The sequence below is a fragment of the Chironomus tepperi genome, unplaced genomic scaffold (genome assembly GCF_022539635.2).
Source record: "Chironomus tepperi strain 1889 unplaced genomic scaffold, CSIRO-AGI_Ctep_v1 contig_84, whole genome shotgun sequence".
Classification (NCBI taxonomy): Eukaryota; Metazoa; Arthropoda; class Insecta; order Diptera; family Chironomidae; genus Chironomus; species Chironomus tepperi.
In genome coordinates, this window is record NW_027226206.1 from 755,661 (window position 1) to 776,828 (window position 21,168).

At 33.0% G+C, this 21,168-nt stretch overlaps 1 protein-coding gene across 2 annotated transcripts in view; it reads left to right on the forward strand.

Annotated features, from left to right (window-relative positions):
• Positions 1 to 21,168, forward strand: part of LOC139085838 (NADPH-dependent 3-keto-steroid reductase Hsd3b4) — a 60,256-nt gene that overhangs the window by 36,155 nt on the left and 2,933 nt on the right. For both annotated transcript variants that reach the window (XM_070634007.1, XM_070634009.1), the window contains exons 3-6: positions 2,059 to 2,166; positions 2,350 to 2,514; positions 12,231 to 12,309; positions 14,999 to 15,171. In XM_070634007.1, coding sequence (XP_070490108.1) covers positions 2,059 to 2,166; positions 2,350 to 2,514; positions 12,231 to 12,309; positions 14,999 to 15,171 — 525 coding nt within the window. The remainder of the gene's footprint in view (positions 1 to 2,058; positions 2,167 to 2,349; positions 2,515 to 12,230; positions 12,310 to 14,998; positions 15,172 to 21,168) is intronic.

Sequence of the window (21,168 nt, forward strand, 5' to 3'; positions counted from 1 at the left end):
TAAATCAAATATAAATTAATTAAATAAATTGAAAATGTCTTACTAGACAGCCAATCAAACAAAATTTCACACCGTCTAACTACATCTTCCCAAAAAAAAAAAAATTCAGCTTAAAAGCAGCACAGAAGCTTCCATAAAATGAAAATCAATTAATTTTTTTCTTCATTCTCTCCAATTTTTTCTACTTCTGTTTGCCTCGCCATTAACCCCTTTACTTCATCATCAATGAGGGGATTAAATCGATGGTAAGGTAAAGTTGAAATTCATTTGTTATGTGTCGAAGGTTGAAGGCAGCTTGAACAGCAAGAGATAGAGAATTGTACGAAAGAAAATGAATGGCTTAGGTTTTGTGTCCAATTTTCCAATTTTTCTTTTATTTTTTCACATTCAGGCTTTTGTTTCTTCGACTAACTCATTAAAAATCCAATAAACTTCATCGCAAATGTCTGAACAGTATGTACAATGGTCATTTATATCCATCTATTGTGTATAATCTAGTTTCGTATATCTTTAAATGCTCTGGACTATAATAGATATATTGAAATAAGCTTCCGAATTGAGAATTAAATGGGGGATAAGGAAGGACATAAAATTGAAAAATTGAATAATTTTCCACGCTTGACAGTGAGAAAGTTGAGCTTTAATTCCGGCGAGAATGAAAGAAATTAAAAGAGATTATGGAAATGAATAGTTTGAGTGGCTTTGATTGTTGTATGGTCGTTTAGGAAAGTTCTTCTGTATGGAAATTGTAATTTTAAGGATTTAAGAAATGAGGGAAATAGGAAATGCTTGTGCTGAAAATCTGGTAGTTTATTGATGTTTTATGGAATAGGGAGATTATGGTAGAATCCTTTGGGAATGGGTTGAGTATAGTAATAGGGTTCTAAGCGTATAACTTAAGTCAATAAATTGACATTAGCAAATAGATGTACTTTAGAATGTGCATTAGAAATTAATTTAGCAACTTCCCCAAGCTGCACAATACAGCGAATCGCATTTTTCACCATAAAAATGGGTCAAAATCAGCCATTACTGTATCGTCAGGGGACTTTATTCTTTATCGTCAATAGAACTAGTGATATTAATTTGACTTCAATTAGTTCTAGAGACAATGGAGTAGGACTAGGGACTAGGTTGACTAGGATTGCAGTGGCTTGGAGAACACGCTGTGCTATTCGGTTTGGGTCATATTGAAACAATAACAATTTAAAGGACTTCACAGAGTTTTCTTGCAGTCTTGGTCTCGATCTTAGTCTTGAAAAGTCGACAAAACCGAGAATTCAGGAAATCCTCCTTAGAACAGCACAATGTGTTTTTTGAGCCCAACTTGAGCCCCACTACGTCGCCATATTAACAGTAAGACCTAAAGGGTGATTTGTCATATTTTTATAGGCAATCATGCGAATTGTCGAATTGTGCCACTCGAGTATTGTTGATAAAAATCCACCTTGAACTTCAAAAGTCAAACAAAATCCATTTTCCACTAAAAATCTGCCAGATCACTTCCTGCAGAATAACAATTGTACAAAATTGATTATTAACATTACATTAGATTGCATAAACCCAGACTCAATTGATTGTGTACATAACCATTATATGTAATTATAATCCTTCTAAGAAGTCTATTTGTAAGGAACTACCGCAGTACTACAAAATATCCATACTCAAATGACTCTATCTGCATTAATTATGGGGTAATCGTAATAACTTTGAAAGCCTTTACTATTCTTTTTATGTTTGAATCTTCCTTCGTGATTCACGCCATCAAACAATTTCATAGAAATGGAACTAAAAGGAAGAAGACCAAACTAATTTTTCACGTGTCAATTTCTTACTTTTACTTACTTTGTTTCCATCTTCATTCAATTTTCTTTATAAGTAATGAACTATATTCACATTACACACACATCCAAAGCTGATTAAAGGCCACAAAATTAAAGTCATGAAAGGAAGAAGAAAAGAAGAAGAAGAAAAAAATTTCAATTAAGCCTTGCATGCACAAAAATGATTATTCGAAATGAAAGGTAAAAATTAATGACCATTTTCTTTATTTTCTAGGTGGTAGCGGATTTTTAGGGCAGCATATCGTACGTCTGATTGAGGAGCGTGATCCAACAGTGAAGGAAATTCGTATTGTGGACTTGCGACCATACGAAAATCGATTAAGTAAATAAGAATGAAGATGGAATGAAATGAAGGAAAAAGTCGCACACGAGAAAAATTAATTTTCTGACGGAATTATTTTTGGGGCTGATTGAGGCGCAGTTACTTTAATATTTTTCGTTGAATTTTCCTCATTAATTTAATTTTTGTTTCAATTTTTATTAATTTTTATCAAAATATTTCCAGATCATCCAGAAAAAATAAAAATAACAAGCATTGTCGGTGACATTTGTGATGCATCAGCCATCGAACATGCATTTGATGGTGTTACATGCGTATTTCATTGTGCTGCATACATCAGCTTCCAATATCCACCTAATATTGATGAATTAAATCGTGTTAATGTGAAGGGTAAATTTTATAACTTTTTTGCTATTATTGACTAGAGTGTTAATGACTGCTATGGGCTGTTATGATGAATGACATTTATGTATGTGAGTTTAATGTGGTAGAAAAATGAATTAATTATCAAATATTTGAAAAATATTATACGTGATGAATTATGAATTTGAATTGTAAATTTAATTGCGGATATGATGATGAATGTTAATGCGACTAGAGGATGGGTTCGTTGAGTTTTGAGATGACTGATAGAGTTTCTAGGAATCAGCAGAATCAGTGAGAATTTGATGCTTCAAAGACAGAAAATTCAACAAATTTAAAACAATATTCTTTTGAAAATTCCCATAAAAATCCACAAAAATTGAGAATTCTACAAACAATCTAATTATTAGAGTAACTGACCGCCCCTTAATTTAGAAAATTTAATTTCCATCGATGACAATTGTCAATTTTAATTAAAAATTCATAACTGAACTAAATTTTATTGGATGACATCGTTTGAATGACTCATAAATCCTTTGTGCATCCATAAAAAGAAATTATCATCCATAAAAAATATAAAAATAATGCACATACATCTCCTTCCCCCCATCCCCATCCACAATCACACATGCTATGTCTAGCCGCATAAAAATGCTCAAACGCATATGTCGCCATCAATTTTTTATTTATAATTAACAATGTTTATGGACCAATTTTTTTTTTTTGGTTCTCTATATGCTCTGCTTTACTCCATCCATTCCTGTATATTTTATTTTCAAAAATAACCACGTATATTTAAATGTTGCAACATAAATTTGAACTACGAGTGAGTAAATTGTGGGGGATAGCTCTCAAAACAGTATTTTTTTTTGTGTCATGGAGGCAACAAGAGGTTAAACATAAAAATAACTTTCGATAATTTTTAATGTGTCATGAGGGAGGGGGGAGGGATGAAACTAAGGGACACACAAAAAAATATATGAAAAAAACTAACAAACATTGACGGCAGCCACAAAACAACAATTGAAAATTACATAAAGTACATTGAATAAATTAACATATTATGGCCAAATTAATTATATCCGACATCATTCGTTTGTTGTTACGTCCTCTTTGAGCGTATGCATGTATATGCGTATAAATGTTTGACATTTATACAATAGAGTGAATGAAAACTTTAATGGGCAGGTCGAATGAGAATTAAATGATTATCAACAGAAAATCTGAATAAATTTCTTGTGTTGAACATTTTTTATTCCTTTTTTTTGTGTAATGCGGAAAGGGATAGTGTTGTTGCGCTGTATTTAGGAGTGTTGTCTTTGATGTGTCTGACTGATCGAAAGAAAACAGACCTTAAGACCTCTAAAAGTTCAAGATTTCTATTTTAAAATGAACAATTATCCTTCGAATGTTGTCTCAACAAGCTCTGATGGACAGGACATATAGACAAGAGACTATATGAAGCTCCCATTAATAGCCCAAATTAAGTCTGATTTTATAGTTGAGAAAAAAACATAATGGCGACAAAAGAACTATAGGAAGGAGGCTGTAGATAGCTACAGTCATAAGCAACACAAATTGAACGTTTGGACCCTTAAAAGACCTTCTTGGTGACAATATCTCTTCCAAAAATAGGCGGGTTCCATTTGGCATTATTAAAAGAAGTTTAGCGGAGCCTTAAAAGCTCTCTGACGGAGCCTTCTTCATTTGTGTAGCTCAAGAATGTAGCATTTAGTATTGGCAGCTGGAAGAAGCTGACAAGCGATTGCTTAAGCTTTAGACGCCAGCTAAGAGAAGTCATGGATCACAGTTGATCTGTACGGTATGTAAGGCAATTAAAACTGCTTTTGCGTACCTATCCTTACTTAGTTGGCCATACAGGTCAATCACGATCCATTGATGTCTCTTGAATCTAGCTCTAAAGCTTGTCAGTCCTCAATTTCAAGAGCAACACTTCCAAAAATGCGTTTAAACCTCCAAAACTATCCACAAACTCAATATCACGTCAATTTATTTTCGCCAAAAAAAAAGAAGAAATTTCCATTCTAAAAATAAATTCACTTTTTCGGTTGTCGAGGGACATAACAGAAACAAAAGCGAAAGGAAACAGTCCAAAACATAATAATATTTGCTTATTATGATTTTTTGTTATACAGGTGAACAGAGTGGGTCGATGTTGATTTCATTTCCCAAAAATATATATTTAATTTAAATGAATGAGTTTCTTTTGACTACTTTAATGCCACAGGAGAATATAGCAAAAAAAAATTAATACAAGGAAATGGAAAGATTATCGTGGGAGTTAATTGTTATTGAATTATGAATAACATGGTTGATTTTTATTTTTAGAATCAGGTCTGTTTCCGTTAGTTTTTCTTCTCCTTGATTAAATTTACTATTGACTATGACGTGTTTATGCACGAAATTGCGATTTTTCAGAGTCTCTGAGGTTTAAGTTTGTGACTTATTTGTGGAACTAAAGCAATAACTATGCTAGATCAACTAGATCCGAGTAACACCAATGAAGAAGGCTCCTCTAGAACTCTTCTATTAACATCAAATGAAAGAAGTCTCCGTTGGGCATCTTTTTTTACTTCCTTACTTCGCTGGCCATACAGATCAATTATGATCCCTGAACTTACTCAATTGTCGCATAAAACCAGCTCAAGCCATGATCTCTTTGGCCATTTACGTGACCTTTTGCCACCTGCAAAGTCTACTTTTAAGACCTTATTTACTGGAGCTTCCACAGCTATTCTAATAACATGTCCTCTCCATCGAAGCCTGTTTATTTTAATTCGCTTTAGTATGTCAGCGTCCTTAAAGAACTGCACTTCCATATTGCTCCTGCTCTTAAATAAGTCTCCTTCCTTCTTAAAGCCAGAAATGACTCTGAGAATCTTTCTCTCAAAGACGATAAAACACTAATATAATCTTAAAGCTGTCAAAAATAGACGGCCTCCATTTGTTGTTAATAAAAGAGGTTATGCGGAGCCTTAAAAGCTCCTTGGCGGACCATTCTTCATTTGTGTCGCTTGGGAGACATTACATCAAGTTGTTCACTCGGGAAGAATAAGTATTTAGAATAAGAAATTAAAATTAATGCAACATTCAGAACTATTGATCAATTCAGTGCCAGTCTTGATAATTTAGAAGTTTAAAATGCATAACATTACATGGTATATCTTGAAAATAATGAAGACATATTATCCTATATTACAAACATCAATCAATAATCCAATTTAAATGATAATTTTAAGTCAATTTATTGCTAATAACTACCTCATTACTATTAAGATCCTTGACATTTTAACAAAAAGAACTTAAAATTTTATTGACATTTCATTTTAATAATTGTTTGACTTTACATTTCCATAATTTGATTTATCATCTCCTTATACAATTTTCTTCCTGAAAATCCTCCGTCAGTAAATTTCTGAGAAAAAAAGATTTGACAAAAAACAAAAGAATCAGATGAAAAATGAGGGATGGAATATTATAATCATTTTAAATCCCACCCAAAAAATATAATAATTTTAAATTAATTATTCACATCGTTGCGTAATGTAATTGAATTTTTTTTGGTATGACTGAAAGTAATTGAGTTTTATAATAATAATCAAATAGTAGCATTTTGTAATTCAATATGATAATTTTCGTTCCTTTTCATTATTGAAATTATTATCATTATAATTTGTTTACATTCAATAAAGTGTTGAAATAAAATATTATAATGATCAAATTATTTTGATGCCTTAGGAATCATAACACGATTATTTATCATTATTGTTATTGGATATATTTTCGCAATGGTAATCTAATGCTGACAATTACATGTCATGTGAGATAATAAGCACAAATAATGTAATTTAAATGAAAATAGAATTGAATTATGGATTTTATTGTAATTTATTTTTGGTTGTGCTGATTACTGGCTATTAAATTTAACAAAATTTATTAAAGCTTAGTTCTACTGTTTCCTGGACTGCAAGAATGCTGACAATTTCATTTATATACCATTAGCCCTAGATGAAAATTTAACAGCCATTTGGAAGACACGCTAGCCCTAATAGACAAAGAGCATGCTTTAGAGAGCTTGTTCTCCTTAAATAAACCAGATGAGCATGCTCGTGAGCGTTGCTTATGCCTTCCTCTGTTCTTGATAGCATGTTCTTTTCATGCTAGGATAGAGTTGTCCAAATCCTCGTTTTCGATGAATTTCCGAATGAATTTTCATAACCGAGACTGAGACCAAGACCCAGATTGAGATCTAGACATAGATCGAGGTTGAGAACGAGACCGAGACCAAGGCGAATACTGATACCGGGATATAAGCGAAATCTTCGAAATCACGGTATTGAGGACTCTTAAGCCACATGAAATTAGGAAGCTATTTTGAATATGTATGAACACCACATTTTTCCTCTTCCTTTGTTTCGGGATGATATACATATCCCTGTTGACTTTTTTGGTGTCTACAGTGTGTCTTTTTTGGTTTTTTGATCCATTTACATTATTTTATTATAAAATTGTAATGGAAAATTTCGAAATAAAATTCGGGGTAGCCATGAAACATATTATAACATGTTTGCTAGAGTAACGCTATGTTGCCATTTTTACGGCAAGACAGGAAGTTGCCCTAACGGCAACATGACGGCTAATTTCGACACTTTTTTACACTGAAAAGTGAGGTTCGTCGAAATATGTTGCTCGGAGATAGTGCCAACTTTAGACTGTCTTTAATAGTTTAATTAAGTGGTTCTGATCCCAATATAATCTGTTAGTCTATTGAGTGCAGTAGACTGGCGCTCCCTTACTCGTTAAACAATCATTAGCTACGAATTGCCCTAATGCAACCCCGGATCTCCAAAGATCTGAATAGCTTAAGGTTTTTTTAAAAGAATATCGACAATCTACTAACAATTTTTAAATTGTTGGCAAATTGTTCAACCAAGTTGTATTTAATTAACTAGCCTAATACTCCTAAATCCTGCCAAAAACTGATAAGAACCTTCAAAAATATCCCTCAATTCTTTTCAAACAAAAACAATTATTTTCTGAAAAGTTCAACAACTGCCTATCAAACCGCACCAAAAGTAATCAAATGGAAAATGAAATCCTTCAAAAAAAGAAGAAATCCATCAAAAAGGGCAACGATGGAACAAAATAAGAAACAACTGATAATCCGTTAATCAATTTAGAAACATATTTTGATTTCATTTCATTAATTTTAATAATTCTTGTTATCTCAACTCAAAAACTCGAAAAAAAAACCCGCACAGAAAATTGTATTTTAATCTTTGCAAGCACCAGCGAGATATGAAAATGTTGAGGGAAGGGAAAGAAATTTCCATTTGACAAGCAATTTCCATTATAAATTTTACCATATTATCATTTCGAATATGATGGAACCAAAAGAAGAAAGATAGAAATTGAATTTTAAATTTTTTTGTATTATGAAATATAAATTGAGAATTGTCGAGGATTATTAATATTTTTATTATTTCCGTCTAGGTTGACAAAAAAAAGAGCACAAAAATTTCATTGTCAAATCTAAATAATTCCTCAATTATCAAGCAAATCAAAAGATAAAAGAATTAATAGCTTAAATGGTTTTTTGAGATGATTAAAATATACGAGATTAGAGTAAACTTTTTTATTTCAATTTGGTCACTATTTGTTAGATTTTGGATAGGATTAAAGGATAACAGCTTTGCCTTTAGATAGAATTTGGATATTGTCATTATAAGTTTATTATGATTTAGCTGATAAATGCCTGTTTTATAAAGCAATTGAAATAGATAATTATTGAGTCAGATCCCGAGCAATACAAATTAAGGATGGTCTCCCAACGGAATTTTAAAGGCTCCGATAAGTCTCTTTTATTATCATTAAATGGAAGCCGCCTATTTTTAGCAGCCGTATAGACGCTGTTGTTCGGGCAATCATCCAAACAATAATTCAGTTCCATTCACATCTTTCTCAATAAAATTTTATTGGTCAAACCTATTATTCTCACTTTGATGCTTTATTCTAATGGCTATTCTAGTAACCAGACTGTTCAAAAGTAGTTTTAAGCTACCTCTACACTTTAGCTACCTCTAATCAATCATGAATTTACATATTTTGACTATATTCTTGCTTAAAACAAGCTTTTTAAGAATCTGTTTATTGATGGGGTGTTAGTCAAGGACACAACGGGAAACCCGCGGGAAATACCCGCGAGATTCTGCGGATATTTGCAGGATTGATGCTAAGTCAAGGCCCCGGTAAAAGTTAACAAAGCTCTAATATGGAGACACTTCCACATGTTTTGAAGTTTAGCATTCAATGGAGGCTTCTTTTTGGACTTTTCGAATCCGTACTCACATGGTCCTGCCAACGTTGATTCTGAAAATTGTTTATAATGCTCAATTTTGAAAATACATTGCAAATTTTATCCAGAAAAGTGTCTGAGCCTTAAGCTAATGTCCAGGAAGTAACACAGCCTTAGTAGAACATATAGCCTGAGTGTTATACATTAAATGTTTGACTGCCAATTAAATAACATAAGATTAAAATTCCTGTTAATATTTTCATACAAAAAACAGAATAATACCGTTAGAAGTAAGCGAAAACCAATTTTAATTCCTTTGATTCCCACTCAGCCCATCATAATACTCAACAAAACAGTCGATGCACTTCACAAAAAATATCATTCAAAGCTGTATTTTTATTATTGTTAAACAAACAAACATAACAGAGATATAGAAAATTTTAATACATGAATCAATATATGAACTAGAATTGATGCTGTTCCAAATCTAAGCTGTAAGCTATTTGTATGTGTAAATGTGGAATTTTATGTGGTCAGATTTAGAATAAAAGAACGCGAATGTGAAAATATCGAAGAGATTATTTCAGAAAATCTGAATATATTTTTCACTAGAATTGCAGTTGGATGCCTTTTTATTTGTATACATACATCCAGACTGGACTCTGTCATAGAACAATTTTGTGGTCGAGAATGTATTTCAACATTTTTCAGCTTGAAAATGAAATAAATAAATACGAGTATATGGCATGGAGTGTGTGTATATATCTGATAATCAATCTATGAATGTTACAATAATGACTCTTTGATAGCACCGCATTCAATCCCTAAAATCCGCATTCATACATTCATTTAGTCAGTTTGGTCATGTGGCTAAGTCATTTTCATGTTGTTTAGGAATGGATACATATTTTTCTATAACAATATCTTTTAATTGTTCAACCACTTTACCTTTTTCTAATTCACCCTCCCTGTCCCGTTCCTAATTGTCATGGATTTCCACACTCCCTATACTTTTCGAGTATTTTTTGTTGGAATTGCTCTTCATTATTATCATTCGCACACACATGTGATGTTGACGATGACTTTTTCACATTCAGGATGAGGAAAAATCTAAAATTGTGTGTGCACTGGTCGTTGACTAATTGACCAATTAGATGATGTGTCCAAAAGAGTAAACCTTTCATACACAGATAACATTAGAAATGTACCTTTAATAATTCATATTTAATTGTCGACACATTAGTGAATGAAGCGGAAAGCCACAGGAAGTTTTACTTCTTTTCACAAGCTGTATATGCTTTGTGTTTTGAATTTTCAGGATAATGAGTTATTATTGTGGAAATAGTTGAAATAATAAACGTGTCATGTGGTGCTGAATGACTCATGAAACTATAGTTTTTGATTGCTGTCTGAAAACTATGAATTCTCAAATATGTTGAAGTCATTTGATTGAGTCAAAGATCCAAATTATTAAAAGGTTCAAGTTTGATAAGATGTTGTAGCTTGTTAGGAATACTATTGAAGCTTTTAGCTATTTAACACGAATTGGGATTGAATTCTTCCCAAGTGGAATAGACTGTGATTAGTCGACTAGTTACTTACTTGCAGGAGCCATGCTCCGACTTCCATCTGACTCTACTGCTGGTCAAAACACAAAGATCGTACAAATTCTCAGTTTTGACATCTAACTGGCATTCCTTCATTACCGTCCTACGCCATGTTGCTTTTGGAACACCAGGACTCCTTATCCTTTGCAGATTCTAGCTAAGGGCGGTAAAGCAAGCTTATCGACTGTTCATTTAGTAAAAAATTTGATCTTTTATGACAAGTTTCACAATTTTCAAGTCGGAGTTGAGAGGACTTTAGGAGTTCAGACTCCATAATTTCAAAAAGGCGCCTCTAGTTGAGGCTAGTAGGGGCTACAAAAAAGTGAAGTCTAAATTCTAGTGGAGACACCACGACAATTGAGTCCTGCACAGAGCTTGAAGTCGACTTGAGACTACTCGACTCTACTCAAAACAAGCCGACTTCGAATTCTGGTCCTGCGAATTCTGAATCAATTTTATGCTTTCTCGATACCGACACCGTACTCTTTAGTACATATTTTTTTCGGGAAATTCCGGGATCTCCCGGTTCAGTTCCGATCCCCTCTCGGATCCGAAAATCTTCGAAGACCGGGATTTCGGGAAAGCATAATCAATTTTCCAACCAAGTTCAACTTGTCCTTACTTCTGTCTATTGAGTTGTTTCGCAAAATTCCAGGAATATGGGTTAATGTCTTATAATCATTAAGGTTTGAGAATCACTGCTTATCCATTTGATAGAACAACTAATGATTATTATGTGACCATAGAGAATTGTTGATGGCTTAATTATGATGGAATTAAATTTTAATAAATTAAAGTACCACTGCACTTTAACATAATAAAATTAATAACTTTGTTGAGTGTATACATGATTTGTAATGTCAGATATTCCTTAATGCTGCCTTATTCCTTAACATGCATAGACCATGATTTCATGGTGCAGAAAGACCACTATGGTACCTAAAAGCGGTATTTTTGTATTTTAAGGATAATGGCAGACAAAAGCTAGAATATTCAAAGTCATGCAACATACAGCATAAATATAGAAGTAAACCACCCTTAACTTACAGTCAATTCATTTCTTTTGTATCAAAACAAATGCGAAATTCATATAAATAAAAGTAAATTAAAATACTCAAGCAAGAAGTTGCAGAAAAAAAAGTCAAACAAAATAGATTTGAAGATGAAATGAAACAACTTTGGTTTGCTGGTAGAATGACGACAGTAAAATGTAATCATCAACCAGCACAAGCAGCAAAACGGCAGTAACATTCGTTTCCTAAAGCCAACAGCAACATAGAAAGGACACAAAAAAAAGAGAGACGAGAGAGCTTAAATGGTGTGGGAAAATATTTAATCTGGTGCAGATACATCGACCATAACATAAACTTAGTGTACTTCAAACATTAGACACATCCTTTACTATGAGCATATATGTATATGGATGTACATGTTACATTCGAAAGGACAATCACAAACATTGTAAATCCTTTATTTTGATGACGGTCTCTTAGCTTTTTTTTCTGTTTTTTATGGTCATTTCTTTTCATTTCGGGTCGTCTTGGAATTGACTTGTGTATGTGTGCATGTGTGTCTGTGTGGATAAATGTTATTTTGCAGCATGTAAACATCTAGCAGTCAGTCAATAATAGTGAGAAACTTTCTCATTTTTTACTTTTTTTTTCATTTCCATTTTCAATAAATCCATTTCATGATCCTCCTTAATGCTCTTCATTTTGTGGATATGCCTACACACGCAAAAATTATTGGATTGGTTTCATTTCAATAATGTGCTTGTGTCCATTTTTTTTTGTTCTGTTTCGGATATAAACACACAAAAGGAACGAGAACGATAATTGATCTGTGTATCAGACATAATGTACCAAATCTAATCTACACGAGCACTGCATTGGTCTCATTGTAAGTATTGTGTCTTATTTTATTTTCTAGATCTTCATTATTATCATCAACACATCTTTTTTCCTTTTTTTTTTGTTTCATTTATGTTGATGCTCATATATTCAGTCTTAGTGGACATGCTTGAAAATTTCATGATATTATGTCGGTTTGGTTTGGTTTGGTCTGTCGTCTGTAAGAGTCTGGCAAGGGTCAGACACTCTAATGTACTGTACTGTACTTACTGTACTTACTGTACTTACTGTACTTACTGTACTTACTGTACTTACTGTACTTACTGTACTTACTGTACTTACTGTACTTACTGTACTTACTGTACTTACTGTACTTACTGTACTTACTGTACTTACTGTACTTACTGTACTTACTGTACTTACTGTACTTACTGTACTTACTGTACTTACTGTACTTACTGTACTTACTGTACTTACTGTACTTACTGTACTTACTGTACTTACTGTACTTACTGTACTTACTGTACTTACTGTACTTACTGTACTTACTGTACTTACTGTACTTACTGTACTTACTGTACTTACTGTACTTACTGTTCTTACTGTACTTACTGTACTTACTGTACTTACTGTACTTTCCATACAATAACAATGCTGTACTTTCCATATAAGTACATTAAGTACATCAAGTACAGAACTGTGCGAAGCAATTGAATGGTAGGCAAGGGTGCATCTAAAGGGGGGTTTGGGGCAATATTCAATTTGCTTGGGTTTTGTCAAGGAATTCCGAGACAAAGATCCACGTACACTATAGATTATGCATTAGGCTTCTAGAGCCTAGCTCACTTGATTTACCAGCTCTTCCTCATCCTGAACGTAATAAGTAAACGACCCTACTAGACTGATGCTCCTCTGACCATCCTGACTACCTCTTTTATCCTAAATTAGACAGAATTTCGAAAATTCTACCCTTAAAACTGCGCAGTCTATAGTCAAACAACCATTAATCCAGCATTCCCAACTCATTTTGATGATTATTACCTTGGATGTGATAAGCATTGAGCATAATATTATTGCCATATTTATATGAATATATTGTAGTTTCAGGCACCGTTATTGCCTATTTCAGCAGATACTTACGTGAACTAAATTCTGAGATAAAGCATTTCACAGTCGATAAATTTATCATATCACCAGAAAAAAAGAAGTATATAATACGGATGTATGTACACATAGACATCCATTTTCAGCCTATTTTCATTGTACCTTGAATTATGACCTTTTTTTCGGTCATTTCTTTCCTTTTCACTTCTTTTTTTTAAGAAATAAATTTTATGCATGCAAAGAGGGGCAAAGAATATAGGAACGAGAGATAGATTTGCAAATAGATTGTGAAATGACCGTTCATGGAAGGCAAGAAAGGAAGAAAGAAAAAAAAATTTGATAAATTTGATTTTTTCCCTTCAATTTTCACAAAACTATATGTGTATGCGTATATCTGTTCATCATTCAAAATACATGAGCTACATTTTCATTTTATATTGCTTTACTTTACTATCTCGACTCATTCTACATCACCCAAAACTCCTACTTTAATACGCATACCTATCAAAATAAGAATGAGGAAAAGAAATGGGCAAGAAAAGTTTTTGTGTATCTTCATACGTACAGTGGAGATAAAAAATATTTGCTGCCACATTTCATTCACATCATTTCAACTTTTACCTCTCATTTTTCCTTAAAAAAGACAAATTTTCTTGGATGTAGGGGTGTTAATGTCGATATTTTGTCTGTACTTTGTCTTTTTGTGCTGGTGTGGTCTTTTGATTTATTGCTTCATGCTATTTCTTTGAGATTAGTTTATCAAATTCTTTGATATTTTGGCAGTATTCAGGATTTTGATAAAGTCAGCAAATGTTCGATATTTGCCAATTTATGTCCAATTATTTGAGTGGAAAAGATTAAGTTTTTGTTAGGAAAAGAACATATTTAGGATCGTTGGTAGGAAGTCTGGAAGATGCTCAGGTGTACAGTAACAATATAAATAACACATGAAGGTTAATCGATTCAAGATGTGCCACCACACCGGCGATTATGGCTAGGTGCCGGATTTAAGCCGAGTCAGAGTCGTGCTGGCTTATTACAGGATTTTAAAACGATAAACCGATTTGTACTATTCGGGATATGCTTTGAAAATTTAAGAATCTATGATTTCTTTCAGAAAATTTCAAATTTTTTCTAAAAATTACTTAAAGTCATCTTATCTAAAAGCGATGCCCACTAAAAATAAGATTCAGATTCCTTTAATTCCTAACCTTACTACACTGACCTTATAGATCAATTTTGATCCATGATATTCTCCTTAAAATAGAAAAAGACCACTTTTAGGTATTTTAGTGGTCTTTCCGTACCATTAAAGCATGCTCATTGTCTGTATGGGTCTATAGCGCTCACCTGAAACAGGCTTTATCGCTAGTTACCGTTTGCCAAATGTCTTATTTCAAATTAGGAACTATCTCAATTACTTACTTACTTACTGGAGCCATGCTCCGATTTGGAGCCTAGGTTATTATAAACGGCCATCCATCTGACTCTCTTACTGGCCAAGAGACTGCTTTTAGATAGCTTAGTGTTCTTTCTAGTCCATCAATGCTCTTTGCCTGATGAGGGACTTCTTCTTATAAATTCTTAAGTCATATCTATTTAACATTATAACTGAATAACTTCATTACTTCCAGCGCAACATACATGGGTCAAGGAACATTCTCGATAATTATAAATCAAACAGAAAATAAGGCAAAAACACCAGCAACTGATAGTCAATTCATTATTCCTGGATTTCCAGCTACAAAGTTAAGAGCTGAAAAAATGGTCCTTTCATCATACGGACGAAAGTTGGCGAATGGCGAAGGTAAGGTCATCTTATTTATATAAATTCTATCTAAATATCTTATGGTATTAAGTTTCTGAAGACGAGGACAGTGAAAATACTCGGATGAATGTTATCAACTTCCTTCTTTTTTTTATATTGTTATGAGGTTTTAAGTCCCAAAAGATAGAGAGAGGTCGAAATACGTACACACATTCGTATGAGCATATATATATATATATTTTTGGAAGGATACGTGTCCCGTCGTATTTATATTTTAATGAGATAAAATCCCTTTTCTTGTTAACTCCTTTTTCTCGTATTACGGTTTTTCATTTTTTCTGTCCTTACTTCCTTTTGTACATCTTTTTTTTCCTCCTTGTTAATGGCTCCTGCTTGATGTCTCTCCTTTTTTTAGCTTTTGTGTTTATTTTTTGCCTTCTTTTCTCGATTTACAATGATTTTTTTTGTATATTTCGATTGATGTACGCATTTAACTTCGACAGCTATTTTGAGAGACTTGATAAGATGTTTAAGGGGACTCACTTTAGATCAAGAAACCCGAGAAGTGCAACGTATTGGTCAGAACATCTTTACGTCGCCATGTTGACGTGAACGACGTAAAGTTGACTTGAAAGCTAATTTTGACTCAATTTTAAGGTCTAAAAATGCAATTTTGTGCATATCCCAACCGACACAACTTGAATGCTGTTTCTACAGTCTCCGTCAATTGACCAAATTCGAAATCATGCAGATTTAGCTTTGAACTCTGAATCTCATCGGACCAATCAATTTTCATGAATAATTATTGCTTTTACAGGAAGCAATCTATAAGTTTAAAATTAATTCTATCGTATATTACTTACTTAAATACTCCGCTGGCCTCACAGATCAAGTGTGATCCATGGCCTTCCTCAGTCGGCGCCTGAAGCTGGATCTTTCACTGGCTACCGCTTGCCAATTACCAATTTCAAGTGTGACACTATCTCTATCGACAGCTTCTTTCCATGAGTTCTTTGGCCTATCGTATATTTGCCATGTTTAATCATCCATGCATCTAGTACCATTTAGTTAATACTCCTTATACATGACATTAACAATCCAGAAAAAAATGTTATAAAAAAACTTTCCAAATCTTTCAACTAGAGCAGGAGTGCCAAAAATGTTATAAAAGAAGTAGGAGAAGAAAAAAAAAATGAAAAAGACATGACACAACAGAAAAAGTCCAGTAAAATAACAACATTTTCCAATGGACACAAAGACTTTTCGACATATTTTGATTTTGACACATTTTGTGCACACATTTTTACAAATTAAAGTGTTGGATGTGTTGGAAATGAAGTCAGTTTGTCGTGTATACTTGCAAAGAATCTGCTCTCATGAGCAGAGGATGCTGAGAGCAATGCTCACAAACATCGTCATGTATTATATTTAAGGTGAGCAAGCGATTGATGCAAGCATGTTATTTGGCTGTTAAGGTACAGATCTGTGGATTTGAAAGTACAATAGTACGAAGATTAGTGCATATAATATATAGAAAATTCAGGTCTGAAATTTTGGACCGAACCTTAATAAATAGTTAATTGATTAATAATCTGACCCTAGATTGACATGACTCTGATTTGGTGTTGATTTAAATTTGACACTATGCTAGAATCAAGCCAGTCTTCGGATCTGACCTGAATTGCGTATTTTGGGATGGATATACTTGAAACTGCAAATAAAATTTACAAGATTCATAAAAAATCGACTTTTTGGAATCCAAATTTGAGTGTCAAAAATATGCGTTAAAATCAATATCATGTAACGTATAAAAAACATCGTCTCATTCATCATTCAAGTAAGTCAATGTACATGTATTTGTGTGATAAGGAAATTTAATCCCTAACACATCTGTTATTAATCAAACGAACAATTCATGAAGAAAATTTCCTGTGAAAATAAGAATAGAGAAAATTTACAATTTTTTTTATATTAAATTTCATATAAAATGAAGGATTTGAGGATGGAGACATAAAGTGTACATAGAAAATGAATTTAGGAAGTAGGAAATGATGTTTAGACAGATGTTATATTAAAATATGTATGAGCAATTTTGAGGAATGAAAATTTTTGCAGGCTTAGATTTTTCAAAAAAATTAATATTTTATAGGACATTTCAGTAATTTTTAAGGCACATTGTGTTCCTGTTTCTTCTCTCATTTCCACCCAAAAAAATACATTATGCTCATGTTAAATTATTTTTATTGTTATTGTGACATTAAGATCCATATCATAATCATACATATACATATACGAACATAATACTCTACTGTATATATCTACATCGCCCTCATCGTTAAAGTCGTTAACGTTCCTTCAATTAATGACATAGTAAATTACACACATTTCCGTCTCCCTTATTCTATTGCTGGCTTTTTTTTCTTCATTTGACTTTTTTCTTTTCTTATTTTTACTTCTATTCTTATTTCTAAAGCTAAAAATTATTTTTCATTCCTGCTGTCAAGGCAGAAATAATCATTAAAGTATTTAGGATAGAATGTGAAACGCAATAGAAATATACAATCAATGAAACAGTAGTTTGATGTAGATTTCTATTGGAAGCGCATTTTAGTTATGCAATATTTACTATTAGTTGAAACCTGAGTGAACAAAATCAGTTAGAACTAGTCATCAACTGGACAATAACTTGCCATCAACTAGTTAAAACGTTTTTTGTCCACTCGTGTAATATTTGAGGGTGTGAATGATTGAAATTTCGAAAGCATTATGAGAATCATTATCATTATTGAAAGCATCCTTTAAATAAAATGATGGCTTGAATCAGTCTCTGTGCATATGAAATTGAACCAATATACTCACAGGCCATTTTCATAATCACTTGTATTGACTCCTGAAATTCCTGCAATTTGATTTATTTGAGGATTCGAAGTGATGATTTTTGGAGTTTCTACACTGAATTAAACAAAATTTTGCTTTATTCTCTCCAGGAGAGCACAATTGCTTCAAAATATTTTAAGTTATGTTTCCAAAAATTGGAATTGAGGTACTTCAATCGAGCACTATCGAAGTCAATTAACATATTGACATTTAAAATTCTAGTCAACTTAGGGTTTTGTAAGAAATTTTGACGAAGTTAAATTCAGGGTGTTCAGCTTATCGTCTAGCCCACCGACCAGTGCAAAATAGCCTGAACAACTCAAGTCGGTTTATCAGTTCAAAATCCGTCCTCAGACCGGGATGAATCTGATTTGGTACCAGTTTTGGTTTAAGTCCGTCAAAATACCAGAGCAGTTTTCGGCAGCCTTTCATAGTGTGCCGCGCCACACAGGTTGCCAATCACTGTACCAAAGTTACGCAGACCTTGTGCCTGATGATCGATTGATTAAACGACATGTGCTATTCAGATAGGTACTCAAATCTACCGTTAACAGTTTAATCCAAAACTCAACAAATGACAAATTGACAAAATGGGACAAAATGCACAAAATATCCCAAAACCATCACCAGAAATTCAGCTTCAAAAGTAATAATTCAGCACAAAAAACAGAAGTCAAACTCAATTTCTTTCCATTTACAAATGTATTTTCATTCCAACTTTAAGACTATTAGAAATTGAAGAGGAGAATTTAATCCATAGATTGTGGAAGCCACTAAAGGATAATTGGACCCTTTTTGCACAATAAATATGTGTTCTGCTTCCGGTCACTTTCACGCATCTATCCCGCAATTGGTTATACTCTCGTTTTTTTGTGTTGCTCTGTATAAGCAGCTTTGAAGCTCTCTCCTGTCGATAATTTTCATTCTTCTTCTTCTTCATGCCTCTGCCTCCATGTTACTTATATTGTATTTCTTATTACTTTCCTCACACTCCACTAAACACTGAAAACATTTCCATTCGACTTTACACTACATTCCATTAATGTATTTTCACTTTTTTGTGTGTGAGCGCCCTCAAGGGACCTTCGATTCTGTTCGAGAAAAATAAAAAAAAAACTTTACTTTTTTTGTAGCAATTTCTTCATGCTATAAATGTGTGTAGCTCATGGGCTACTACTCGATTAATGGTGCATGATTTTCTCGAGTAAATTCTTTCTTTCTTTTTTTGCTCTATTTCTTACCGATAACCAGCATCATGCAAACTCACGCTACTTTTTTATTGTTATATACATGCATCTCTTCCCCACAAATCATACTTTTTTGTTGTTGTTGTGTGGGGTTTGTTTGACATTTTCCATAATATTTTTTTGTGTATCCCTCTTTTCGATAATGAGCAAAAAAATATATTTGTGATATGAAAAATGAAGAAAAAAGTTTGTTTTAGGGTTGAAAAATTATGATTCCATTGCATGTGGTAATGAGGAGAGGAAAGGATGATTAATTATGGCATATAATTTAAAATTTTCGATATGAATTAATTTATATAGTTTTGTGTTGTGCTATGGGGGTTATTAAAAAGTTTTATGCTTTATAGTTCTTTTTTTATGTCAAAATGTTTTAAATGAGAAGCTATAAGAACTAGTTTGAAGAGTATTTAATGTCGTAGAGTGTTTGAATGATTAGTAACCCGAACAGCACAGTTTATATCTTAATAATCTGTTGCGTTGACGGTAAAACGCGAAGACGTCTGATTCTGACCATTTTCTACGGCAGCTCAGGTAAAGAAATTACGAAATTTTTCAAATATTCCTGAACAGCACAATGTCACTAGAACAGCGGTTCACCATATCAACGACAAAACACAAAATTGTTCTTTTACTGCTGATTTCAATTCATTTTACAGCGGAATTGAATATATTGGTATTGTTAAAATCATGCCGAAGCTGCAAGCGATGATCTGTTGTACCATCCTAAAGCCTCTATAGAATACCTATGTCTTTGATGAATCAAATGATGTCCAAATTGCGCGGGAAAGCAGCTCGTTGCATCTTGTTGCTCTTGACTTTAACTGCTATCAGCAAGTTGGAGCATTTACTTGCTATTACTTACTTCACTAGCCATGCAAATCAATTGTGATCCATAGACTCTAACAGATGTCGTCTAAAATTAGCTTTATTAGCTGGTCAATTTCTTGCCAATTTCCAATTCCAAGTGGGCAAGATGTAGTATCAATGCGATTTCAGAAGTTTGATCATAAATTGGCATCTTCTATTTTTGAATGTTATAAGTATTTTTTTGTAAAGGAACAATAGTCACGTCACTGATCACGCAACTCTCCAAAAATACCCGAAATTTTGAATACTTAATATTCAAATGTACATCAATCATCTACTCCCACTCCATTTCTCTGAACAGAACATCTTAAGCAGGTCATTAGCTTCAATCGGGGCTTCAATAGAAAATAATTAAAATTGTATTTATGGACTATTGTCCAAATTATAAGAACAATAATAACAGAACTAAATCTTGATAGCTGCACGCATATCTTAATTCCCCCAGCAAAGTAGAAATTAGAGGTTAATGAACTATTCCGAGTTGTGCAATATAGTCTCTAGAGTAATACTATATCCCGAACAGTCAAGGAATATGCTCATGAGTATGGTCACAAAGTTGAGCATTCTCAATAATATTTATTAGGTTATCTTATGTACAAACTCATTTGGATAAGGGTAGTCATGTCTGGGATGGCACGTCGTTATGTAAACGACAAGAGCCAGGCTGACCTTACAGCATCGTGACGACTGCTTGGTCTGTACCGCTCGGGTTTGAATTAATAACTTGAAGACATTAAGACGTCTGACTAGAAATTGTGTTGCTAATGAAAATTATTAAATCAGGTGGATCTCAAAATTAAAAGAATTAAGTCCTGCACCATAAAAACTCTGTAAAATATTTTGCCATAAATCTCCATCCATGAGCCAGACATCCAGCACAGTTCACACACAAATATATCCTTTTAAGGATTTCATTTCGTTCTCAAAAAAATAAGTAGACACTAAGCTCATAAAAATCTTAGCACAATTTACTTTTTTTTTTAAACAAGACTCATTCGTCATAATACAGAAAATGCGATTCGACCCGTATCTATGTTCTGCATCC